Source organism: Neophocaena asiaeorientalis, unplaced genomic scaffold, assembly GCF_003031525.2.
Source record: "Neophocaena asiaeorientalis asiaeorientalis breed wild unplaced genomic scaffold, Neophocaena_asiaeorientalis_V1.1 scaffold345, whole genome shotgun sequence".
NCBI classification, from domain to species: Eukaryota; Metazoa; Chordata; class Mammalia; order Artiodactyla; family Phocoenidae; genus Neophocaena; species Neophocaena asiaeorientalis.
The window spans coordinates 3,625,685-3,653,218 of record NW_020175181.1 but is presented as its reverse complement, the minus strand read 5'-3'; the positions used below and the strand labels follow the sequence as shown (position 1 = coordinate 3,653,218).

Sequence of the window (27,534 nt, the reverse complement as noted above, 5' to 3'; positions counted from 1 at the left end):
TTGTTTCTAGACTCTCTATTTAGTTCCAGTGTTCTGTTTCTATTTTGGATCAATAATACATTATTTTAGGTACTATACCTTTTCATAACTCATGTTTCAGTATATGATAGGGCTAGACTCCTCCCCCCACCAATGTTTTTTCTTTTTAAGTCTTGGCTCATGTTGTGTATTTTCTCTTCTAGGTTAATTTGTGAATTATCTGTCAATTTTCATTTAAGGAAACCTGAATAAAACTGAATATATGGATGAATTAGTAGAGAACTAAATAACATCTTTAAAATATTGAGCAAGTTCATTCAGGAATATAATATGTATCTACTTATCCAGGAATCTTTTATGTCAATCAGTAAAGTTTTATGGCTGTGCATTTCTTCTTTGTTCATTTAACAATGAGAATGCTGATGTGAATGAGACCTTTTTCCCCCTTATTTTCTAAATAAACACTTTTGATATACAGTAAAGTTGCTGATTTTTATATGCTGATTTTGTATCCAGGCACCTTGTTAAATTGTCTTATAATTCTAACAGTTTTCCAGTATTTCAATAAATATTTAATCATTAAATTACAAATCTGCTATATGCAAGGCCTTGCACTTTGTCAATGGTAGGTAAAAGTGAAGGATAAGGCATGGGTCCTATTCTAGTCAAGGTGAGAGACAAGCAATGGGAAAAATAACAGTAAAAGAATATTCATTCTTAGTATTCAAAATGAGCATCAGTAATAATGGATGCTTTCATATTGAATGTGATCATATCACATCTACGAGCACTGTGTTAGGTAACTGAAAGAGGCAACATGGTAGTGTGGTGGGCTTTAGGAGTCAGACACACAAGAATTTGAGACCTACTATTACGTGATCTTGGGTAATTACTTATTCTCTGTGAACCTCAGTTTTTCCAAGCTGCACAATGGAAATAACAACGACTACTTTACAGGGTTGTTGTAAAGATGAAAGGAAATAATGCATGAAAACTGCCTAGCATGGTGCTTAGCACAGGGCTGAAAATCTTAAATGGTTATTATCATGGACAGAGGAGTCTAAGGGATACTGGGTACTTTGCAAACTCCAAATAAAAGCTTCCTATTCTAAACTGGACTACAGCAAAAATTAATAAATTTATAAAAGCTAAACTGGATCACATTCCACAGAGAAAGAGTAGCTCTACCAGGCCCCTAATAAGACATATCCTACATTCTCTTCACAATCCAAATACTAACAATGAAGATGACAATATACTTTCTACCCTGCACAGATCAGGAGTGCTGCCTTATCCTGCTTCTGGAATGCCTGTGAGGGGTAAGGTAGGAGCTGATACACTTCGAACGGCCAAGAAAAGCACCCTGTGCAAGGAAGATTGTCTGAGACATCAGTGGAAGGTGGGAGACATAATAAGAGTAGTTCACAAGATCAAATTTTCTACTCCTGGTATTCCTTCGATGTAAAGGGACCTTTACTAGAACAACAGTCCCAGCTTCTTTCTAACTCTTAAATACTTGGTGAGATCAAGATAAGGACCTGGGTGTACACAGCCCTATACCTTTCCTATCCCTTGCTTTCTTGAGGTTGAACTGCCTACAGGAATCTGCATTCTTTTTTGTTCATGCACCCAGTGTCTTACAGGGGCAGCTGTGCTGCTCACAGATAAGCCATGCTGTCTAACATCAGCTTTATTAATAATGAGGTGATATTCTGGTCTCTCATGTCTTGCTCCTTTGCCTTATTTCTTAATTTGTTCAGAATCTGGGCAAAGAAGAGGGATGAACCTATTTATTGGCCTGCCTAAAAAAACAGAAGTGTAATAAAGAGCCCTAGAATGAAAAAACTGACAGATACTCAGTGGGAGACATTTAGGATACTTTAGCTCTAACACATTTGCAGAGTTACTTTTCTTTAAATAAATCTTTCTTCTGCTACATTGTTATTGGCATGCTATCCAATGTAGAGATTTTTTTTTTCTTCAGTTTCCTGGTTGAGACTTGAATCAAGAGAAATGTTATATTCTCATAAATTACACTGGAATATTTTGTTCCACAGGTGTCAGAGGGCCAAAGTGGAAAAATTCCTTACATGAATCACAAAGTTAGATGATATAAAAGGTCTGGGAAGAGCATACCAGTCTGCTTAGGCCTGTCACTGCTGTACACTATCACCCTAGAATCCAACAGGTTTGGCTCCATAGAAAAGTCCTTTCACGAACAGTTCTTTACAATTAGTGCAGGATTTTGCCAAAATGCACATATAGCCTCGTGTTCAAGCCAAACTGAGGTCCTGTTTAACTGTAATGTAACATTTTGTTTGATTGGTATTTGAAATATATAAATAAAAATGGTATCAAGACAGGAAGTCAGACCACAATTGTTATTTTATTTCTATTTACATTTTATTGCTAAAAATGCTCCAACATGAGGTAATATTTTTCACATTATTTAAAAATGTTTAACTATAGACAAAAAATGTTATTTATAACAGAATAATGCTATTTTAAAACGTAACAGAATATAACTGATACATTCAGAAAAGAATAAAAGAGGCAAAACAAACCTTAGAGACTTACCAGGTGTGCTACTGAGCTGCATATTTTTAATTCTTTCATTTAATAATTGCTTCTCTGGCACCAAATAGATAAGCTTATTTTGATATTCCTTATAAAAAGAAAAAGAAACTCTGTAATGTTGTCTAAGAATTTTCTGAAAATGTTAAAACATGATTTAATCACTCTTGAAACTTAGTATAGGAATAATACATAGAATAATATGTAAATTGCTTACAACTTATGGATAAATTAAAATGGAATTAAATGATGTATTTATTTATTTATTAAAGACTTAAAACTCAAAGTGGTAAATGCCCAGATATTGTATAAATATTAAGCAGAATTTAACCAGATGTTAAGCACAGTTTTAGGGAGTCCATGAGATTCCTGATATTATACAAGATTGTGTATATCTACATGCCTTTAGGAAGGATGTCTATCAGAGGCTCAAAGGGGTTCATGACCCCAAAAGTGAAAAACACTCTATTAGGAAGAATTATTAATAACTGCTCATGTTTAAGGACAATTCAGCAGCAAAGGACTTACCTGAAGTTCCTGTTGAAGCTGCCTGATTTCCATAATTTCCAGGTCACACTGCTTATCCAGAACTTCCAGCTCAGTCTTTTGAGTTTGCTTCCTGAGTCGGACGTCTTGAAGTCTGCTTGAGATCTGCTGATGTTTGCCATTCTATAGGAAGAGAAACATATGGTAACATAAAATGCTAATAGGAAATGTTCTTATCAAGAGAACAATATTTTTATTTAAATTTTAAATGTCATTTATCATTTATACTCAGTCGAAGATAAATGTCTAAAACCAAGTTAACTCAAGAGAGTTATTAGCAGGAAATGTACCACTGTGAGTGTAAGAGCCTATTATGTTAAGATGAGAAAGCACAAACATAACACGCTGAATTTTTTTCTGAACTCAGCATTTAGGCACTAATTCATAATATTAAAATATAAACAATCTCTTAGAATAATAAGGAGGAATAAGTGTCTGCATATGACAATCAGCATTACATTTTCTGAACTTCTATTTCTATCCTCAATGCTGCCATCTAATTCTTCTAATTAAACAGTGTACAGGAGGGCCTTTTGGGGCCACACTACTCTTCTCCTATACCAATATTCCTTTCCCCTTGTTCTGAGAAAAAAAAAAAAAAAAACCAGAACAAAAAACAGCAGGATTCTCAATGGAAGCTAATAAGAAGGGTGAGGTGTTATGAGCTGAACTGTGTCCTCCACAATTTATATGTTGAAGTCCTAACCCTCAGTAACCTCAGAATATGCCTGCATTTGGAGATAGGACGTTTAAAGAGGTAATTAAATGAAGTCTTATGGGTGGGCCCTACTCCAATCTGACTGGTGTCCTTATAAGAAGAGAACATTTAGACACAATAGAGACAGCAGAGATGCACAGGCAGAGAAAAGACCACGAGGACATGGCAAAAGGCAGCCATCAGCAAGCCAAGGAGAGAAGCCTCAGAAGAAATCGAACATGCTGACACCTTGATCTTGGACTTCCAGCTTCCAGAACTGTGATAAAAATTGCCACCTGGTCTGTGGTATTTTGTTATGGCAGCCTTAGCAAATAAAATGGGGTGAGGAAAAATGAGGCTCCTGGTTAAAAATCACCAATAATGAAAGTTTTTACTGAAAAGTATGTTTCATATTTGAGAAATACACGCTGAAGGGAATATGCTGTGTCCACCCTGGATATCATGTTATTATCTTCAGCAAATATATGTATAGGCCCTGGACCTTTCCAGACTCTGCACATTGATCTATGCTACTGCTTGGTGTGTTACCCCAGTTCTTGGGGGAAAAACAATCAAAAGGTTTCCTCCCATTGTATTTTTAAGGAAAAACACACAGTCAAGATAACGGTTCAGACAGATACCCAAGTAGCTACACAAAGTAAAGTTTTTAGGACTGTTTTGTAGTACTATGGCATGATTAACAACTGTGGTATGCTTTCCTATTCATTTGAAGGCATAAAACAGTACCTTTCTGATGAAAGATATTGTGATTTTTAAAAAAATGTAATTCAATTCATCAACCAAATAAAACATTAGACTACAATTAAACAAGATGTAAATATGGCTCTACTACATAGCTACACATGCATTTTTTGCAAAACCTTACTGTATAATCAGGTCAGGCTTACGGGATTACAGGGTCGTAGTAGAACAGTATGCCTTACTCAGACCCTTTCTATCTTCTCACTTTGCATTTCAAGCAAAGTCTTTTAACAGATACTCTGACATCTGATGCGTAAAAACTGATAAGCATAATGGCCAATATTTGTTAACAACCATAGTCTTTTAGCACTGAAAGGAATCCTAAGAGATCATTTAGGTCAGCAGTTTCCAGTCATTTTTTCTTTTTAGCAGTAGAATCCCTTTTTCCAAGCAAATTTTAGATAAAACTCCAATAAAAGTACAGCAGATAAATGTGGCGATTCTCTGTTGTGAAATGTGGGACGAAGAAGTGGGGAGAGGAGATGCTGTCCTAGCACCTAGGCTCTCCTCTCCCCCTTCTGGTTATTCCTCTGCAGACCACCTTCCAGAGACCATGCCCAAGAGTACCTTGTTGATCCACATCTGAACTAAGACCACAACATAATTCTCAGCATTTCGAGTCACTATCCTTTTTTAGTAAACTATACTGTCTAAACTGTTAAAAAGCACATATGAAAATATGACTATTTAATTACATTAAAACATAACACATTCATGAGGTAGATTTAAAAAACAATAATATTTTTCAACAGGTAACTCTAAGCATCATTTAGATAAATTTCACTTAAACCTATAGCCATACCAGTGCTTCCAACTCGAGATGAAGGCTTTTCTTTTTAGAGTTTAACCTGACAATTTCTTCCTGTTCTCTATTCCTTCGATTGAGAAGCTCCTGTCTACGAATTCTCTCCCATTCTAAACGACGTTGTCTTTCAAGTTCTTGTTTTGCTGCCTGAAAATAATGAATTAAAGTTAATTTTTAAATTAACAATTTTGCCTCATTCAAAAACTGATGGAATGACAAAGTAAAGATCAGGCAGCATTTAGCACTGAGTGGGCTTGAGTTTCTAAGGGTAACTGGGCAAACCTAGTTTTATCAATGGGCCTAATCTAAAGACTTCCACAAAAGCAAATTCATCCGCCAAATTTTCTGATTGCTTCATAGGGCCATCCTCTTGCTGTAGTTACTTTTCCCTTAATAAACAAAAGGATGACTTCAGGGCTTCCCTGGTGGCGCAGTGGTTGAGAGTCCGCCTGCCGATGCAGGGGACACGGCTTCGTGCCCCGGTCTGGGAAGATCCCACATGCCGTGGAGCAGCTGGGCCCGTGAGCCATGGCCGCTGAGCCTGTGCGTCCGAAGCCTGTGCTCCGCAACGGGAGAGGCCACAACAGTGAGAGGCCCGCGTACCGCAAAAAAAAAAAAAAAAAAAAGGATGACTTCATAAATGCAAATGTTAGTAGGAATAACTGTACCTTTATTCTGTCATCAGGGAAGAAAAATATTTTATTTACCTTATTTCAGTGCCACTGTAATTTACTGTGGTCCACGCACAGCCCTTGAAAACACAACCAGGCCTCCCAGGGACCCCACACAGCACCAGTTTTCCCAAAGACCTGTGCAAGCCCACCCTCGTGATCCCTCTCATGGCCTTCAACTCCCTACTCTCTTCTTTCTGCCTCTCCAATTACTTGGCCTTTCACTCTGGATCCTAAACTCACTTTCGTTTAAGGACCTGATCACACTGACTTCTTCCTCTGGCTCCTCACTCAACTCAGCTTTGCAACCAATCTTGCACTGATTGAGGTATCACCTGCAGACAATGCTTTCTCTACCAGCTGCCAGCCCTGAAACCCCTCACAAGCAAGGACCCTCTATCTCTCCATAGGAGAAGGAAGATTCAGATTCGTACAGGGTAAGAATGAACGAATGATGCTGAGAAAAATCACAACAAAAATTACCATTTTTTATCAAATGAAATGTAGCCACTTACTAAATGAAATGATTTTCCTGGGAAATAAAATAACTTAAAAAAATAACCTCTCGTCTTTCTATCTCTTTTCTCCTTTCTTCCTCCCGTTGTCTCTCCAATTCCCTCTGCTTCTCCAAGCGTTTTTCTAATTCCAGTTGCTTCTTCCATTCTTGCTCTTGTAACTCTCTCTGTTTCCGTTCCCACTCTTCCTTTTCCTTCTGGGCTTTGCGCTCTGCCTCCCTCTGCTGCTGCTCCATCATGGCCTGGCGTCGCTTCTCCAGTTCCATGTTCCCCCGCTCATAGTTGGCTTTCCGCTTGTCCTCGAACGTAACTAGATAAGGTACATTGTAAGCATTCTTCAACATCAAGCCTAATGAACCTGTAATCTAGTTTCAACGTCCTCATGCCTCGTGATCACGTGACTGCTATTTCTCTGTGGATACTTCTCCGAAGGATAATTTTAACTCAAATGTAAATAGTAAAATATTTACTTTCTTATAAGAATATTCATTTTTGGAAAATAAATCTCTAAGTTTGAGTCCATCCAAGAGAAAAATAATTTTACTATTCCTGCCAATGAAAATGCTTTTCAATTTTTTTCTCAGCATTTTCTTCAAGGATAACCAAAGTTGTATGGCTATATATTTGTTATATTTGGTATATGTCATTAACTTTTTAATATTTTAACATACCTACACATGTACTTTTTCAACCAGTACTGAAACTTTTTTTAAAGCTCAAGATTTCATTACAAAGCTTGCTATAATGATTTTTCCAAAAGTGGGAGAAACACTTTAACTAGGACACCTAATACATACACTCTTGCCAAATATACACACCTGTCTCTTCCTCTCAGTTTTGACTATCTTAATTTTACTGATGTTGAAATCCATCCCATTCATCAAATAGTGTCTCATACAGCATATAAAATATTAAGAATTTAAAAATTCTAAATATTCATTTATATTTCATGGTAAAATTTAGGAGAATTCACAATAAATATACAACTTGGACACTCGATGCTACCTGGTAATTTTTTCTGAGGTTCCTCTTCTTGTATTTTCTGATATGAAGGCAGAGTTCCATTAATGGAATCAATTTGCTTTCCTCCTCTAAGAAAAGCAAACAACAAATAAATTTAGCATCATGAGATCTGAGAATTTTTAGATCAGACTATATAGACTACCACTGACTAGAGCAATTTAGTGTTTAGAATGTAATTGAAGATATTTAAAATATAGTGTGGTCTATAGTTACACTGTACAGCAGTGTATGGATTATCAAGCCAGAGAGATGTGGATTCAAATCATGGTTCAGCCAATTGCTATTCTTGGGTAAATTTATTCTTAATCTCTTTACTCATCAGTTTCCTTATCTATGATGTGGTGAAAATACACACCTACTTCTAATATCTACTCTCTTCTCAGTGTAACTCATTAAATACCAAAATCAAATGGCAATGTAAATGTTCGATTTTCCACGAAACTAGAGCAGAGGTCTCAGGAAATCCCAAAGTAATAATCATGTCTGCCAAACATGATCGAAACAACACCCCTTCATCTACAGAGGCACTCACCTAAAAGACGGAGGGACAAGCTCCGGAGGTAAAGTCAGTGGCAATGGCTGTCCAGCTTTGGCCATATCAGTGAGGTGCATTGCAAGGATAAACTCCTCAGCTTTTAGCTGCCCATCACCATCAATGTCAGCCAGAGTCCTAAAGAAAATATGAAAATTCACAACTAAGAAAGTCTATTTAGAGTAAAATATTTTCAGAAGAGTTCAATTTTTTATTTTTAAAATAAGAATAATGACAGTAGAACAGCTGGGCTAACACATTTTAGTGAAAAGTAAATACACACAGAAAAGTGAGCTAATTTTTACCCTCAATTTTCATATCACAAAAGAGAGGGAAGAAACGTTGAAATGGAAAGGGAAATATTCCTTCTGAAGAGGTGGCTTGTCTTGGTACATGGTTAATTCACCCATCAAATCACATTTAGCTCCACATTAAAAATGAGATATTCTCTAATTCTCCATAGAAGGCATTATATAAAAGCAAACAAGTTTTACTTGTAAAATAATTAAATGCCAAATTCTTGAGGATAACATTTTACAAAGCAATTTTATTTGCTTACAGGTTTGCATTAATTTTCACATGGCCGCTTTTATGGAATGCTTCTGAGTCACAAACTTTTACAGAAACAGTGTAACAGAAAATGTATAGTTAAAAATCATAATTAACGGGCAAACTCACCAAATAGTAGCTAGCTGAGTTTGAGAAAGGTTTGACTGAAGAAGGGCATTTCTAGCTTGAAAACCTGATTGTGTGAGAAAAAGCATAAAAAAATTCTTTAGCCTCTTAAAGTCATGCAAACTTAAACAGCTGTACCCTTGAAATAACACTGCTGCTACCCTGGGATAGCATCGGCTTTTACCATGCACCAGACACTGAGCATTCAGTAGTCATCAAAACAAACACATTCCCTGGACCAAGGAGTTTAAAGTCTACAGTTAGTAGAATCAAGTGCTCCCGTGTCCTTTCAGAAGATAATGGTACACACAAGTGACTGACACGAAGGACTAAGCCAGCGACACAGAGTATTAGAGGCCAAGCTCTCAAAGCACAGCTTCCTTAAGCATTTTCAGATATTCTCTTATCTCTCTGATCATTCCTTCGTCTCTACTCTTCCTCCTCTAAATGACCTGTAAATGCTGGCATTCTTCACGGATCTATCCTGGGCACTCTTTTCTCTCTGTGCATTCATATCCATTTCTATGACTTTAAGCAGCACCTAGAGGCTGAGGATTCCCAAATGTACATCCACAGCCCAAACCTCTCCTCTGAGTTTAGACTTCTATATCCAACTGAAAAATCAATGTATGTATTTTATAAGCATATCAAACCAAATACATATAAAACTACTCTTTCAATCCCCATCCAGGCCCCTCTTCCTAATCTTCACCCAAATCATTCTTCCTCAGTCCTCCCTTCTCTATGAATGGTATCACAATCCATCCAGTGGCTCAAGCCAGAAATCAAAAAGTCCCCCCTGAACCCTCCCTCTCCTGTACACCCATATCCAACATCAAGTCCTACAGTTCTACATCATTGCATGTCTAGGTCCTTCTCACCTGTGAAGTCGAAATCTAATGTCACCTTCTCAGAAAGGCCTTCTCTGTCCACCCTACCATTCAATACATTTCCTGCTTTTATCCTTTATATCTCATATCACAATTTGTAATGTAACATTTGATTGTTTACCTGTTTGTCTATTTCCCTTATTATGCTAAGTTCTATGAAGACAAAAGCCTTGACTGTTTTATCTACTAACGTATACCCTATACCTAGTAAACAGATGCTTAACAAATATTTGCTAAAGTAATGAAGAAAATTGTAATCCAAAGTTATCCTCTATCTAAGGGGCGATGGGGGATTACTTATGTGATAGCAACTGATAATAACAATAGCTAACACTCACTGAATGCTTACTATGTATGGTAAACTTGTTCAACTTCTTTTCTCTCCCTCAGTGTGAGAAAACAAAAATATGTCTCTGTAACAGGCTCCTAATCTTCAATGAATATATTCCAGAACAGAAAATCCCTCTCTGCTTCAGTGGAGCGTTCACTCCTGGTGAGCTTGTCTGTGGCTTTCTGACCATGATGAAGCCTGAGGCTTCTCTAGGGAAGGTCACCTAGTCAATAAAGCAGGTGCTACACCTCCCACTCTCAGGTGCCTAAGCCACAAGTGCCAGAAGAGTCAGCCCTACCCTGCATTTAGCCTGAGTCAAGGACTCTCGAAACAACTCTGCACAGAAGAGATACAACTGCCAGCTCTTCCTCAGCGACAACTTGCACTACAAAGCCAGCACCGATGCCGTTAAACCCCCTGCTTCACTGAGCTTTGAACACAGAGATCTGGATAACCAAAGCTACATATTCTATATGGAACAACCTCAAATATACCACACATTATAACAAGCAATCAAATGTTTATATTATATAATTTTAAAATCTTTTCCATTCTTTTTTCTATCTGGCCATTTAACAGAAATCACATAAAGGAAACACACTGGAAATAGCTCACAGCCTCACTCAATTAATACTTCTCAATAGATTTCATATAAAAAGTAAGATTTGAGGAGGTTTTTATGTTAAAAAGAGGATTCTTCCAATAAAGAAATGGCAGGCTATTTCAAACCAAGAAAGGTTCTATAACTAAAGTTTCAGCTCTTGGACAAAGATAACAAAGCAGACCCCTCGCACTAGGCAACAGAGCAAACAACAGGAGGAAGGGAAGGAATGCAATGGTTAAAAGTGCACTGGTTAAAAGGCTTAAATGTGTGCAGGCCATGTGAGTAATACAGAGGCCAAAGAGAGGCAGCAGAGGAAGCTGCACTAAGGAAGCTCACTCGAGCATGCACACTACTGGTTCGCCAATACTTTGGATATCCTATTTCCTGCACCTAAAATGCTAGTCCCCCGACTCTCTACCAGGCAGTCTATTTATCCCCTAAGAGCCAGCTCAAATGTCACCTCTCCTGTGAAACGCTCTCTTACAACCTCAGCATTAGTCACTTTCTCATCCATATTAATCACAGCACTTTTAAACCACTGTTCACTGAGATTATGTGACCTATACTATGGGCTCTTTAAAGACATGGGCCATGTCTTCTTGTCTGCATTCCAGTGTCATACTGAGTGCCCAGAAGATACGTGGCTCAGGAAATATCTGAGTCAATGAATCAATCTAAATAAATCATGACTGAGGGTTTATGGGGAAGAGAGGAGGAAGAACAAAAGGGAAAAATTAGACCACTAACTGCTACATTCACTGAACAAAGCATACCACATAAGTCTAGGTTAGCCCTGTCCTCATATACGTGGGGCTCATGCTCAGTTTCAAGACACCAGAGACAACTTCTTCTTTCAAAGAAAATCAATCCTTCCCTTAACTACCAATATACAGCTTTACTCTTGTAAGTCTAAGAATAATAACATTTTCTGAAAACACGATACACACCCTTCATGCAATGTGTCACATACAAATAAAGTAACATTAAGGGAACATTTCCTCACAGTTGGCTCCCCACTGCCCTTCATACTGCAACACAAACCCACTTTTGTTTATACTCTGTGTTTGCAGTACGTACACAAAGGGCACTAATTTTAGGTGTACTGATCAGTGGATTTTCACATGAGTATGCACACATGCAACTAACACCCACCTCAAGACACAGAATGTTTCCAGCACCCCAGAAGGTTCTAACATGGTCCCTTGTCCAACAGAGTAACTACACTATTCTGATTTTTATCACCATCAATTCAGCTTCCTGTTCTTCAACTTCATATAAATGGATTAAATATTATGGATCTTTTGTGCCAGACTTCTTTGACTCATGCAACATCTGTGAAATGATCCAAGTTGTTGCATGTATCAGCAGTTCATTCATTTTTATTGCTGCAAGGTATTCTGCTAAAGAAATACACCATAATTTATTTATCCATTCTCCTGTTGATGGACATTTAGGCTACTTATTTTTTGGATGTTGTGAATAAAGCTGCCATGAACACTTCTGTACATGTCTTTTTAGTCCACTTCTGTTAATCTGAAAAAAGAAACTTCTTCAATGCAAAATGTAGAGCCCAAAGAAGTTCATTTTTTCAAATATGAGAATTGTCTGACTTTATGTTAATCTTAAATACTATAGTTTGAATATAATTACACAGAATCTAAGATGCCATTCATTATAAGACACCCCATTATTTTAAGTAACACTAAGAAGGAAAAATCACTGCCAAAAAAAAACCAAAACGTGACACAATGCTAAGATACCACTGATGATAATACACATCCCAATTTCAGAGATGTTAAAATTCCAAAAAAAAAAAAAAAAAAGATTACTTAAAAATATAGTATAGTTACACATAATTTAACAAAGTTACAGAAATTTATAGTTCTTATATAATATTTGATACATATATAGTATAGTTGTAAGTTATGAAGTATACTAATAAAAGTCACCCATTAACCTACTATACAACTTAAGAACTAGATCATTACTAAATTCTTTGAAGCTATCTGTGTTCCCTGATTTTATCTCCATGCCTCCCCCAGAAAAGGCAACTACTATACTGAATTTTTTGTGTATAATTCTCTTGTTTTTTTTAGATTTTACCACATAGATATGTATCTTTAAAGAAAATATTGCATATTGCATATTAGCTTTTCCAATCAATTCCTAAAGTTTTATTGCTCCCTTGCCCCAATGCACAACTAGAGACCCCATACTCCTATTTCATATACTGCTTTTCATCCTCCAAACATGTCGTGTACTTTTTGCTCTTAGGATTTCTTCCTTGTCACCCTCAAATGCCCTCACCTTCAATCTCTATCTGAATCCTAACTTTTTTCTTTCATGATAGGGCTTCAATGCTCCCTTCCTATAAGATGTTTTATCTTATTTCTTCAGTATTAATATCTCCTATTCTATGTTCCTTAGCACTTTAAAGCTCTATTATTTTTAAACACTCATTTTACTCTGTCTAAACTATAATTCGTTGTTAAATGAAGAGAGAGGCAAAAGTTAGAAGATGGGAATTCTACTTGCCTATTACCTTCTGTTTATGTCCCCCTTCACTATCCTCAATTAGTGAAGTTTGGATGTTTGTTCTAGCATGGACTCAAATGTTCTATGGGGATCTCAGGTCAGGTTTTATGGCTACATTTGGGTTGGAGCTTTAAAGGAGAACAATGCTCACATGAGGTGTTTGGAAGGACAAACAGAGAAAGAACCAATGAGGAGGGAGACTCTCAGGGAAACTGAGCTGAAGCTTAGTGCCATACTCTCTTATCACATGAAGTTCTCCATTCACTGCATTGGAGGATGAGGTTTGACCTTCTCAAGGGAGAGATCTTCTTTCCAAAAAGCTGGGTGTGCTCAACTTGATTATAAGAACTTTGAACGCTTACACAACTTAAACATTATTTGTATTTATCAAATGCCTGCTAAATTTTTTGGATGTTAAAATTTTAAATGAGCTACAAAATACAACTTCAAATAAAATTTCTTTAATAGAAGTCCATATAAAATCATAACTCTCTCACATTCTTAAGCACCGTATGCCGCTTACCTGAGAGGTATCCACTCATGCTTTTGTCAAGACTATTAAATTTTTGCCGATATTTTAATCTTGAAGGCTGAGGAACTGCCCACTCTGAGGTCCCAGTCTTGGGTGAGTTCCCTGAGAGGGAAGCAGTTGAGGAAGTTGAGCTGTAACAAAATTTATTTAAAATTTTTGTTACTAAATAAAATACGTTTAGTTTAGTCAGAGACAGTAAGAATCATACCTTCTATAATATAACAGTAATTACTTTTATACTTGATACTGAAAAAATTTAATCAATTATCCTTATTCTTAGGAAAGCAAATACCATATGAAGTACAGAACTACCATATACCAAGAACCTATTATGTGCCAGGCCCCACATTGTGCTAGGGTTTTTACAAATATTATTTCTAATCCTCATGTCAAACTTAAAAAGTATTACTGTCTCCATCCTTTAGATGGACAAACTATGGCTCAGTGATGTTGAGAAAAACAAGGTCACACAATCAGTGAGTGTTTAAACAAGGATGCAGACATTGTTCTTCTGGGTCATTGCTTTAAAGAGTATTATTGTGATTTATACGAGTGGTGATGAATGAACATTGATGCTTTTGTGCTTTCTGAAATTTTAAAGATACTCAATCAGCAGCTTTTGCTCGAGAAATAATAATGTACAATGATTATGAGATGTTTTGAGAAATATTTTTGAAAGAAAAATGTAGCTTTGTGCAAAAAATTGATTGATTAAAAATACAGAATATTTTTAGTTTACATAAGATATTTTTCAAAAGTAAAATACCACAGACAGTTAATAATTCTTAAATAAAATTATTTTATGTGAATTACAAATAGTAAATTTACCAAGTGTTTACATTTGGCCACTATAAAGTAAAACCTGGATAAGCTCAGAGCTTTAAAAAAAAAAAAAAGTCATTTGTTAAATACTCCTTATTGAAAGCCTAAAAAGTTGGAAGTTTTAAGTATTCATACCTACTGGATCCTAAATCAATCAGAGACTGGGCTTTCTGTATACTAGCACCACCAAATCCTCCCATCATTAGACTGTAAGACGACGTATGAGGCAATGCTAAAAAAAACGAAAAAAGAAAAAGGTTCATACCAAACAATTTCACAAAGTATGAAGAAAATCTATCTATTGAGATGCAAATATAACAGTTTCTTCATAATAAAATACCGAGTCATCAGAAACAACGCACTTACTTGAAGAAGAATAAGGAATGGATAAAGGCTGAATGAGACTGGCGGTTCCATTTGGTAATGATGAAGTGCTAACAGAAGGCACTAGGGGAGCAGGCATCATTAGGGGAGGACGGGTGGTCCCTGAAGTCGCAGAGGACAAGGGAGTTGCTATGTGTGCGACCGGAGGCAATGACTGAGGAAGGGACAGATTGGGCATGCTTCCCATTCCTAAGGACAAAACAGAACACATTCCCCAGTGCTGCTAAACCAATTATAAAACACATGACAGAAAACAAGTTCACAGTACAGTGAGCAACTGCTATGTTACAGAAACACTGTTGGCAAACTAGTTTTAAAAAGTTCACTAAAGCAGCTTGGACCCAGTGCAGTGCAGGAGGTAAGCTACTGCTTTTAATATCAATATTCTGACCTGTGTGAACTAAGCGAATGCCTACTAAGGAGTTAAAAATTCTCTTCTAGTATCATGAATAAAACTAAAGAGCCCTTTCCAACTAAATATTAGTATCCTCAATGAGAGAATGTATTACCTGATCAAATGTGGGGTTTTGTGTAGGGATAATAAATACAGTGCTGTTAACACACACACACACACACACACACACACTCACTCACTCACTCCCCAAACTCTCCCCTCCCCTGTAAAGGATGTTCTAAATACTGCATACTTTAAGAGAACCATTTATGCACACACACTATGTGCAAGAAGAAAGCATGCCACACGTTTCACTTTTCTTATACGTAACACAATACATATGGATTCAAGGACAATTCTTTAAAAGGAACAAAGTGATGACTCATTTGTTTACTAACTGCAGAATATGAAGTACACTATATAAATATGGTTACACAAGGATTTGATATTATCTCTAGAATTCACTGCAATAGTGAAAGAATTTAGTATTTTAAGGTCTAACATCTAGAGTGTAAGAACATGTTTCTGATACATAGAGATATCTAATTGAATGTTCTGTTCCAATGAGTGCTTCTCACAAATAATAGGAAAATGGCTAGTCAAAATTAATGGAAAACTAGTTACCTCTGATGAATATGCAAATTAAATAGCACGAAGTCTCCAACTTTTAGCCCTAAATTTAGCTGGCTAATTAACCTTTAAATTAAAGAAATGTCTACTATGTATAACTTTAAATTACCCCCCAAATGAAACCATTTCGAGTTTAAGTTGTTCACAGTTTTGTTATGCATACAGAGTATAGAGGAAACTAATTAAGAATAGTATTTAGGCTCAGCTATAACTAGCAGGATCATATAATTTATCATCCAACTGGGAATTATGAAAGGGAACACTAACCAGACTAGATGCCAGGACAACAGGCATAATCACTACTGTCCCTGGAAAACTGGGACACATGGACTCCCTAGCTATGACAGTGAACTTAACATTTCTAGTCTCAGACATGAAAGTTAACTTGGAGTCTGGGGACTGTCATTTTATGCCAACAAATCCTTTTCTGATTCTCAAATATTATGCCTAGGAATCAAGTTTAACTATCAAATGCATCTAATTAAATTAATAAACACATACCAAAACGAGCAGAAATTAATGGAGAGAACATAGGAGGTTGTTTCATAATAGGGGGAAGAACCACGGGCAACTGTTGGCCTTGAAGCTTTAGTTTGATGAGTTTCATAGCTATGGAGAACTCTTGCTGATCCATCTTCCCATCCTTGTTCAGGTCTGACAAAGCCCTAAAAGGACAATGAGGGCGGTAGATTTGTTTTGTTTTGATGTATTGAGCTCCCCTGATTTTAAGAGCTCAAAGTCACCCTTTTATTCAGGATGGAACAGGGCCCTCCTCACAGAACCTGACAGCAGATCAAACTAATGCATCTGCTACTTAGTTTGGAGGGTGACATATTGTTATTCAGGGTCAACATTACTTTTGAGGAGGATGATAAAATGGAAACAATGACATAGCATTTACATGTAGATCATCACTTAATTAAATATGTGTATGTGTATAGCAAAAAGCTGAAACCTGTACATTAATATACACTGACCAAAGATAGTATCTAATAAAATACTATCAGTCTATATAGTATCTAGATACCTTTGGGATGAATTCCACCAGTGCAGATGGAAAGAAATTATACAAGAGTATAACCACTGTAAACAATTTATTCATTTGTTCAAGTATTTACTGAATGCTTGCTATGTGCCTGGCACTCTGCCAGGCATGGGGATATTCTGAATGGAAAGAAGGATGGAGTAGGGGTTGATGTTTATTGTAAATACATTAAAAACCCAAAACCTTAGATATTATAAAGAACAATTTCTTTAAGGTAGGAATAAGGGAAGGGAGGGCTAATTTGGGGTTTATAGATGATGAAATAAATGAAACAACTACAAAATAACAGAATGAAGATCAAGACTCTTGCCAAATTGTAAAGAAGTGTTTTTTTTAATAGAAGAACACTTAGAAATTTCCTTTCCTTAGAAATTCTAAGGAAATTAGAAATTTATCCTATAGAACAAAATCCCAATTGATTTTTAGTCATTTACTCAATAAAATTTATTTTCTAAAAAGCGGAAGAAATACTCTTATTTTAATTTTTTGCGGTATGTGGGCCTCTCACTGTTGTGGCCTCTCCTGTTGCGGAGCACAGGCTCCGGACGCGCAGGCTTAGCAGCCATGGCTCACGGGCCCAGCCGCTCCACGGCATGTGGGATCTTCCCGGACTGGGGCACGATCCTGTGTCCCCTGCATCGGCAGGCGGATCCTCAACCACTGCGCCACCAGGGAAGCCCAGAAATACTCTTATTAACAACAGACTACAAGTAAAAACAACTTTATGTTAACACTAAGTATTAAAAACAGAACAAAGTCAGACTACCAGAAAGTTAAGCTCATCTACAAAAGAAAACATTTTACCATATTTCAGCTAAAACAGGAGCTGGCAGGCCTGACTGTAAGAAAAAGGTACGTGCTTGATCACCTGAAGACAATAAAAAAAAAAATCAAACAGCGTATTAGTAAATGGAATTACTTTGATGCCTCTGAATAATAATAATGGCCAATAACAACAATGTTATTGATTTATTTTAATTACAATTATTATTTTTTATAAATTGATCGCTGATTGATTGATTAGCTGCACTGGTCTTCTTTGCTGCATGTGGGCTTTCTGTAGTTGCAGCAAGTGGGGGCTACTCTTCTTTGTGGCGCGTGGGCTTCTCATTGCGGTGGCTTCTCTTACTGCGGAGCACGGGCTCTAGGCGTGCGGGCTTCAGTAATTGTGGCACACAGGCTCAGAAACTGCGGCTCGCGGGCTCTAGAGCGTGGGCTCTAGAGTGGAGGCTCAGTAGTTGTGATGCCCGGGCTTAGTTGCTCCGTGGCATGGGGGATCTTCCCAGACCAGGGCTGGAACCCGTGTCCCCTGCATTGGCAGGAGGATTCTTAACCACTGCGCCACCAAGGAAGTCCCTAATTACAATTATTAAAGAAAAATTATTTATATTACTTTAATAAGACTTAGAGGTTTTAAAACAAAAATGTCACAACTGAAGTTATATATGCATTAATCAGTGATGAAAGATTACATTATTCATCTTAGTTCTTCCTCATAATTAGGGTCTTATTTGATAATACACCTATCTAATAAAATTTATAGTTAAAAACACTATTCCCTAGAAGAGCTCTAATTAAAAAAAATACAAGGTTTGGGAAAGATACTCCTCATGGGTGTCTGATATGTCTGATATGTCCTGCTGTGTATGCCAAGAACGTAAGATCCTAACTGCTCTTTACCTGGATCATGTATCAGAATTGGGTTTGCAGTGAGCTGTCTTGAAGGATGAGGTAATGTTTCCCTCTGGGACAAAGAATAAGCTTGCTTACTGCCTCCTGAAAAATGGTGGGTTCCCTGAAGCCCAGTGTTCCTCTTTTATAACACAACCATCGCATGTGCAGCATCCTTCTGGTCCCTCTGCCTGGCCCCTATGTGACTCAGGGGACGAGGGAAATGGACAGAAATATGCCGGTGCTCATGCTACCAGCTGTGCCATTAGAAAGAGTGTCCTTGGTCTCTGACTCAGGAATTCTGGGTCTTCTGCCAGCATCCATGAGACAGTAACAGACCAAATTATTACCTTGTAAGTAGGGTAATCAAATCCCAACCCGGATACCAGGTAAGGTAGTTTTTATTACTGAAGTGCAAATAACATTAAACTATAATGTTTAAGAGGATGGACTCCAAAGTCAGACTGAAAGGTTTCCAAGCCCAGATCACCACCAACCATCTCTTGGCAAGTTACAGAACACCTCAAAGTCTCAGTTCTATCATCTTTAAATACAGACAATGACAGGGCAACGTCACCGGCTTGTTGTGAAGGTTAAAGGAGATAGTGCATTTAGTATAGTATCTGAAATACAGTACAGATTTGGTAAATATTAGCCATTATATTTACTACTACTGTAAATAAAGCCCTAAGGTGCTTTAGCATAGAAAACAAAGTTTCACTTATAGAAAAAAATTTGAAAGACACACCTAAATTAATCCTCTTTTGGTTCTGGGGGACTTCTTGCAAAACAAGGGCTATAGCATCAACAATCAATGCTTAAAAAGTCTCCCAAAGACAGAGGGCTAAATGTTAGGAAAACAGATTCCAGAAAAAAAAATTCTAGATTATTTTCAAGAAAACTGATCTGATATATATATTTCTACTAGGTTTTAGTAATACTGATCATTATACTAGTAACTGGCACAACATATTAAGAACACATTAATAAATTTGCTTAGGGAAAAAAGTCTCAACTACCTTGAGAAATAAATGGAAAACTTTCCAGATATAAGGTTAAAATGTGAAACTGGACAATTAAAGTTTAGGATCAGGAAAAGATCTTCTATTATGCCAAATCCAAAGACAACAAATTAAGATGGTTCCGGGTAAAATAAGGAAGTCACATTTTTAAAAAATTCTAGAATTCTGATTGATATGAATTTTATCATTAAATAATACAAATTGATGGCAGTCAAATTAAAACTAATTATAAGATACTACATGAAAAGGAGCATAATTTACAAATAAAATATAAACACAAACCTGTTATGTAACCTCCTGAGGGTTTGAGGTTATCAAACTGCTTGTCATGCTTAGTCCGTTCTTCAGAGGTAATAGCCCACATATTTGGCCCTCCTAAAACATAAATGAAAGAAAAAGATTTTATAATGTATACACGAGAATACTTAAATACAATTCCAAAATGTAAACAAGAATCACAAATATCCATTTAATGACAGTACTTAATACTGAAGTGACACAAAGAGGAAAGCTCTATCATAACCATACATAGCATGGCCCTAACGCTTTTCACTCACTCACCCAGTTAACATCTACTTGAACAATTACTGTGTACGACTCACTGGAAGTGGGCAACAAGCTAAATACTGGAAATGAAAAGATGAATGAAGTATTATTCCCATCCTCAAGGAACTCTTACTCTAGAAGATGACTACCAGCATTTACAATGTTAACCTGTGAAGCATCCTAAGCAGAAATACATACAAAAAGCTGTGCTAGGGCTTCCCTGGTGGCGCAGTGGTTGAGAGTCCGCGTGCCAACGCAGGGGACACGGGTTTGTGCCCCGGTCCGGGAGGATCCCACGTGCCACGGAGCGGCTGGGCCTGTGAGCCATGGCCGCTGAGCCTGTGCTCTGCAACGGGAGAGGCCACAGCAGTGAGAGGCCCGTGTACCGAAAAAAAAAAAAAAGCTGTGCTAGTACTGAGTCAGAAGCATCAATGATGAGCTAACAGGAAAGGTAAGACCAAGGCACAGCCTTGAAGCTTGGCTTTAATTTTGCCATGTGAAGAGGTGGGATAAGAGCATTTCATACAAAAAGGGCGTAGCATGAGAAGTCAAGGCATGTTCAAGACACTGCAACTGCAGGGAGTAGACTAATAGCTAAAGCACCACGTGAGTGTGGGAAAGTTTGCAGTACGCAGGCTTCTCACTGTTGTGGCCTCTCCCATTGCGGAGCACAGGCTCAGCGGCCATGGCTCACGGGCCCAGCCACTCTGCGGCATGGGGGATCTTCCCGGACCAGGGCACGAACTCGTGTCCCCTGCACTGGCAGGCGGACTCTCAACCACTGCGCCACCAGGGAAGCCCCATCTGGTACTTTTTAAAGTAATTTTTCAATTTGAAATACTTTTAGATTTACAGGAAAGTTGCAAAGATAGTACGGAGTTTCTGTATATCCTTCATCCAATATCCACTATGTTAACAATTTACATAACCACAGCACATTTGTCAAAACACATAAATTAACACTGATATACTACTACTGGCTAAACTAAATACCTCCACCAGCAGGACTAGCTGGTGAACCCCAACACAATTAGACTCTGGGTACTGGAAACAGCACAAATCTTTGTTACTGAGGATTCTGCCAAGTGGAGCCTTTGGCAAAGGGAAACAGCCTCCAGATGGGTCTGCTTGATCTAGGCAGGCCTAGTGACTCTCTGGCCTGATAGTCCCATTTGGGGTTGGATCAAACTTAAATTCCACAACTAACAAGGTAAGAAGGAGCCCCAAAAGCCTTGCTTGCCAAATGGAAGTGGTATATTCAAGAATACAGGACAGCCTTGCCCCAACGGCATTTTGGCTTTATATGAAAAAGTGGCAGCCAGTCCTCTGAGGGGAAACTTTATTCCTACTCCACTGTCTGAAGCAAAGCTACTGGATCAATGAGGTTCCCTGAAATGCCTCAGCCTGGTTCACTAATGGTTTATAGAAGCTGAAGCTGACAGTGTCCACTGGGCTGCCATGACTGTTCAGCCTCAGAGCTATGCAGAACCAAAAGGAGACACAGCATTCTCTTCAGTGGGCAGAACTCAGATTCTTGGGCTGTTGCCAGTGGCCCAGCTGTTTGGTCTGCCACTTGGAAAATTACAACTGACAGATTAAAGGTAGCCTCTTTGGGGCTGCAAACTGAAAACAAATTTTAATTGCTAATTGAATGGTCTGGGTCACTTAATGTAGCTACCCATGGCAAGAGCCCATTCTCTAATTTAGACTGAAATCAAGCTTCGGATTAAGTCTGACTCTGTGTTTCTGATGCAGAGGATACCACTGCATGCCAGACTTAATGATTCCTGTCTGGGAGGTCTCACTGCACAGGGCACTGCCCTTTTTTGGCTCTTGGCAGATGGACTACATCAAACTTTTGATTTCCCCCTAGGGCTACTGGTGGTTCCTCAAGCTGCTGACACTTTTTCAGGTTACCAATCAGCCCCTCATGTCCATACTACTGCGGCCCTTGAAAGTAATCTGTGTCATGTTTTCAGCTTTCTAGACTATTTGCACTGACGCTAATGAATCATTTATCGGAAAAGCTGTTCAACAATGCACTGATGATGTCTGACTCTGCTTCCATAACCTCCTCCTGGTTCACCTTACTCCTTAAACTCAGACAGTTTGGCCACTGAATGTGCTGTCCCTAAGAAAGGGATCATCATTGCCTCTTAGCTGGTTGGTGCATCCTCCAGGTGGCAGCTCAGCTAAAAAGGGACCTAGAGGAGTCAAAGTTAACTCTGGTTAGGGTTTACAAAAATGTCCCTGTCCCTCTTGCACCTAACACTTCTAGATCACTAGAAGATAGTGAAGTTATAGCTAAATGGAACACCGAGATCTTTTGGCAGTGGAGAGCAACGAGCAGGCATCTGAAGAGACATACCTTAGACCCCAAGAGGTATGGGAGTGGGAGAAGCATGACCTTTTCTCTTTCAGAACTGGCCCTGGAGTCTTCTTCCCTAAGGACAATGCGCTGGTGTGGCTCTCCTAAACTGCTGGAAGCACCTTAAAATTTATGTGACTCTGAGTCTGCCATCCCCAACCAGGTGGCTTTCACTACCATCTGATCCTCATCCACTCTCAGTCTCAGGCAGGCCATGTGCACCTGAGTCCCAGGGGTATGGATTTCTCTGTTCCTGCCCCTCCACCCTGGGGCATCCAAACTTCTCCTTGTATCTGTGATTGGTCTTGGGAAGCACTTTCCTGCTGCTCCACCAGCAGTAGTAGGAGTAATACCTCTGCTTGGTATTGGTATAGAATCTTAGACACAAGGTTTCCTTCCCCCACGCTCAGGGGTAGACAGGTTTTTCTTCTACTCTTACCCCAGCAGCAATGTGTCTCTGCCTGTGTCTTTGGGGTGAGTCTTTTAACTGACCCACTCTCAGTGGCTTAAGGTTTTTACTTAATAGGAAAAAAAGATGCAAGGAAATGCATGGTATTTCATGTTTGTCTGCCTACAGCTGCCTGCAACTGAGGTGGGGGCTCTTTCTGGTCTCTTGCACAGCCTCCATCTTTCTCATGAGCACCCAGTTAATGCCCACAGGAACCAGCTTGTAAGTATAAACTCCCATTGTGTCTATGGCCCCCAGTCAATCCAGACCAACATGCTGGCCCTCACTTGTCTTTCGGTAGTTCATTGAAATTTTATCTTATTTCTGTAACAAATGCCCTACTTAGAGTACTGTTTGCATCCATAAAGTTTGAGGTTAAATTCTGTGGAGAATGGCTCCAACTTCATTGGAGTCATAGAAATCCTTCAATTTGCCATCAGTCCCATGTTCCACCCTGCATTCCAGCCCCCTTTACTCAACAGCTCTACTGAAAACATCAGTCCATTTATTTATCAAACATGACTCTCCCATGCCTATGTTGAATCCAATCTAATCTGCTTCATAATTTCTAGAAACTTTCAAAGTTTTTGGTACACCGACGGTGACGTGATTTCCTAAAGCTACCTTGGATTTTTTTTTTTATGTTCTCTTTGATAATTTAAATAGGATCCAGGAAGAGAAAGGCCAATAACATAGAATTAAATCACTATCTTGAAACAAGACTTAGTTATGAGTGCATATTTCAATAGGAACAACAAAGCAGCTCCAGAGAAGAAGGTGGTATGAGAGGCCTAGAAATATTCTATGAGGCAATTAAGGAACTTAATATATTAAGCCTGAATAATCAAAGGTTAGGGAAGAAAAAGTAAAAAAAAAAAAATACCCCTTTTAAAAATCACACTAAAATACAAAAATACTTATGGATAAACCTGACGAAGGAGGTGAAAGACTTATATGCTGAGAACTAAAACACTGATAAAGGAAACTGAAGATGATTCAAAGAAATGGAAAGATATGCCATGCTCTTAGACTGGAAGAATTAACGTTGTTAAAATGGCCATACTACCCAAAGCAATCTACAGATTTAAGGTGACAGGGATCAAATTACCCATGATATTTTCCACAGAACTAGAACAAATAATCCTAAAATTTATATGGAACCATAAAATACCAAGAATTACCAAAGCAATCCGGAGGAAAAAGAACAAAGCTGGAGGCATAACCCTCCCAGACTTTAGACAATACTACAAAGCTACAGTAATCAAAACAGTGTGGTATTGGCACAAAAACAGACACATGGATCAACAGAAGAGAACAGACAGCCCAGAAATAGACACACACCTATGATCAATTAATCTTCGACAAAGGAGGCAAGAATATACAATGGAGAAAAGAAAGTCTCTTCAGCAAGTGGTGCTGGGAAAGCTGGACAGCCGCATGTAAATCAATGAAGTTAGAACACACCCTCACACCACACACAAAAATAAACTCCAAATTGCTTAAATACTTAAATATAAGATGACACCATAAAAATCCTAGAAGAGAACATAGGCAAAACAGTCTCTGAAATAAATTGTACCAGTATTTTCTTAGGTCAGTCTCCCAAGGCAATAGAAGTAAAAGCAAAAATAAACAAATGGGACCTAATCAAACTTATAAGCTTTTTAAAAACTCTTTGTTTTATATTGGAGTATAGTTGATTAACAATGTTGTGTTAGTTTCAGGTGTACAGTACAGAGATTCAGTTATACAAATACATGTATCTATTCTTCTGCAAATTCTTTTCTCATTTAGGTTGTTATGTAATATTGAGCAGAGTTCCCTGTGCTATACAGTAGGTCCTTGTTGGTTACCCATTTTAAATATAGTAGTGTGTACATGTCAATCCCAAACTCCCTAACCATCCCTCCCTCCCACCAATCCCCCCTGGTAACCGTAAGTTCGTCAAACTTACAAGCTTTTGCACAGCAAAGGAAACCATAAACAAAATGAAAAGACAACCTATGGACTGGGAGAAAATATTTGCAAATGATACAAATGACAAGGGCTTCATTTCCAAAGTACACAAACAGCTTATACAATACAGTAATAAAAAATAACCCAATCAAAAAATGGGCAGAAGACCTAAATAGGCATTTCTCCAAAGAAGACATACAGATGGCCAATAGGCACATGAAAAGATGCTCAACATTGCTAACTATTAGAGAAATGCAAATCAAAAACCTACAATGAGGTACCACCTCACACTGGTCAGAATGGCCATCATTAAAAAGTCTACAAATAAATGCTGGAGAGGATGTGGAGAAAAGGGAACCCTTCTACACTCTTGACAGGAATGTAAATTAGTGCAGCCACCATGGAAAACAATATGGAGGTTCCTTTAAAAATTGAAAATAGAGTTGCCATATGATCCAGCAATCCCACTCCTGAGCATATATCCAGATAAAACTATAATTCGAAAAGATACACGCACCCCAATGTTCATAGCAGCACTACTTACAACAGCCAAGACATGGAAGCAACCTAAAGGTCCACTGAGAGATGAATGGATAAAGATGTGGTATGTATACACAGGGGAATACTACTCAGCCATTAAAAAGAATGAAATAATGCCATTTGCAGCAACATGGATGGACCTAGAGATGATCATACTAAGTGAAGTAAGTCAGAAAGAGAAAGACAAATATCATATGATATCACTTATATGTGGAATCTAAAATATGACACAAATGAACTTATTTACGAAACAGAAACAGGAAACAAACTTATGGTTACCAAAGGGGAAAGAGGGTGGGAGAGAGATAAACTAGGAGTTTGGGATTAGCAGATACAAACTACAATATATAAAATAAACAACAAGGTCCTACTGTATAGCACAGGGAACTATATTCAATATTCTGTAATAAACCATAATGAAAAAGAATATGTATATATATATGTATAACTGAATCACTTTGTTGTACACCAGAAACTATCACAACATTGTAAATCAACTATACTTCAGTTTAAAAAAAAGATTAAAGAAGACATGGTAGCAACTCTAAGTGTTTCTACAAGTTGTTATGCAGAATACGAAGTGGTTATTTGCCTTTCATACATGAATTAGGAAAAGGACCACCATTTTGAAGAAAGTTAGGACTGTATGAAGAGGGAATCAACCCCACCAGAAATTACTCTTTTGTTACCAGAGGTGTTAAAACAGACAATGGTCTACTAAATCTGAAAATGTCTGAGGGTCTCTTAAGCCATGAAAAACAAACAATGATTTTATGATCCTTTCCATTTGCTCTGAACATGAGATCCAGTCTCAACTCACTACCCCCAAATACATCTCCACCCTCTTCCTTTCATAGCTAAATGGCAGCAGTGGAGCATAAAAGAACACAGTGGAGATTCTGCTCCTGTGTGCTAACCAGTTTTGTGACTTGAGCAGGCCTTTAAACTTCCTCACCCTTTGTTTCCTTACCTAGGACTTGTTGTAAGAATGGTGTATGTAAAGGTGATTTCAAAAGTATAAAGTATGTAGCAGGCAATACTTGACTAGCCAATGTCCTACACCAGAGATATGCAAACCCTGGCTGAATCACCTGGGGAGCTTTAGGAGAAAAAAAGCTATTCCAGCAGACCAAGTAAAGCAGATTCTCTGGGGAATGAGGCACAAGCTTCACAATTTTTAAAAAGCTCTCCAGGTGATTCTTTTGTGCAGCCAGGGTGGGGAAACACTGTCCTATACAAATCAGGCTTGCACCTTGCCTCCTCTTCTTTCTATCACTCCGCAGAATATTCTGCTCCATCTCTACCCTTCCAGCCAACTCAGGACAACTAGCAAATAATGCTGTCCAAAGGCAACAACTGGTGGCTGTCAAAGTGAATTATGTGGTCTCTTTCTCCTAAGGATGCCACAGGCATCTTGCAATTCTATCCTGTTAAAAGATGAGTTAATCCTCATCTTACTTTTTCTCATAGAGATATACACAGATCTTTTTTTAATCCCCTTTACCCTACTGTTCTCTCAACTCTTGACCATCTCAGAGAAACAACCTTCCCTCTCTTATCATTTGCTTTTAAAGTCCAACAACATTAGCAGAGTAATAGTAGTACTTAGTAGAAGAAGCAACTACTATTTACTATTACTTTATACCAGCAACCATGCTAAGCATATTAATATTACGTTTAATTTTTACAACAGTTCCGTGAACAAGGTTTACAGAAGTTACAGACGAAAAAAACAAAGCTAGGGAAGTTAAATAACTGGCCTAACACCATATAGCTGATTTAATTTTTAGTTAGAATCTTCCTGTACTTTAAAGTCCAAAGTTTCTGCTCTTAACTACTACACCACATTGCCTCCCTGACTACTTTGATATTTATTTTACTTTAGCAGTATTATTTTTGTAATTTAAAAATGACCAGCAGGGGCTTCCCTGGTGGCGCAGTGGTTGAGAGTCCGCCTGCCGATGCAGGGGACACGGGTTCGTGCCCCGGTCCAGGAAGATCCCACATGCCGTGGAGCGGCTGGGCCCGTGAGCCATG

The 27,534-nt window shown here is 38.1% G+C and overlaps 1 protein-coding gene across 6 annotated transcripts in view; it reads right to left on the bottom strand.

Annotated features, from left to right (window-relative positions):
• ITSN2 (intersectin 2) overlaps nt 1–27,534 on the bottom strand; it is a 156,560-nt gene that overhangs the window by 90,081 nt on the left and 38,945 nt on the right. For all 6 annotated transcript variants that reach the window (XM_024764421.1, XM_024764422.1, XM_024764419.1 and 3 more), the window contains exons 3-15: nt 19,922–20,014; nt 17,751–17,814; nt 16,403–16,566; nt 14,860–15,066; nt 14,629–14,725; nt 13,663–13,802; nt 8,783–8,846; nt 8,105–8,242; nt 7,555–7,640; nt 6,597–6,859; nt 5,361–5,510; nt 3,082–3,222; nt 2,557–2,644 (exon numbers count right to left, since the gene is read on the bottom strand). In XM_024764421.1, coding sequence (XP_024620189.1) covers nt 2,557–2,644; nt 3,082–3,222; nt 5,361–5,510; nt 6,597–6,859; nt 7,555–7,640; nt 8,105–8,242; nt 8,783–8,846; nt 13,663–13,802; nt 14,629–14,725; nt 14,860–15,066; nt 16,403–16,566; nt 17,751–17,814; nt 19,922–20,014 — 1,695 coding nt within the window. The remainder of the gene's footprint in view (nt 1–2,556; nt 2,645–3,081; nt 3,223–5,360; nt 5,511–6,596; nt 6,860–7,554; nt 7,641–8,104; nt 8,243–8,782; nt 8,847–13,662; nt 13,803–14,628; nt 14,726–14,859; nt 15,067–16,402; nt 16,567–17,750; nt 17,815–19,921; nt 20,015–27,534) is intronic.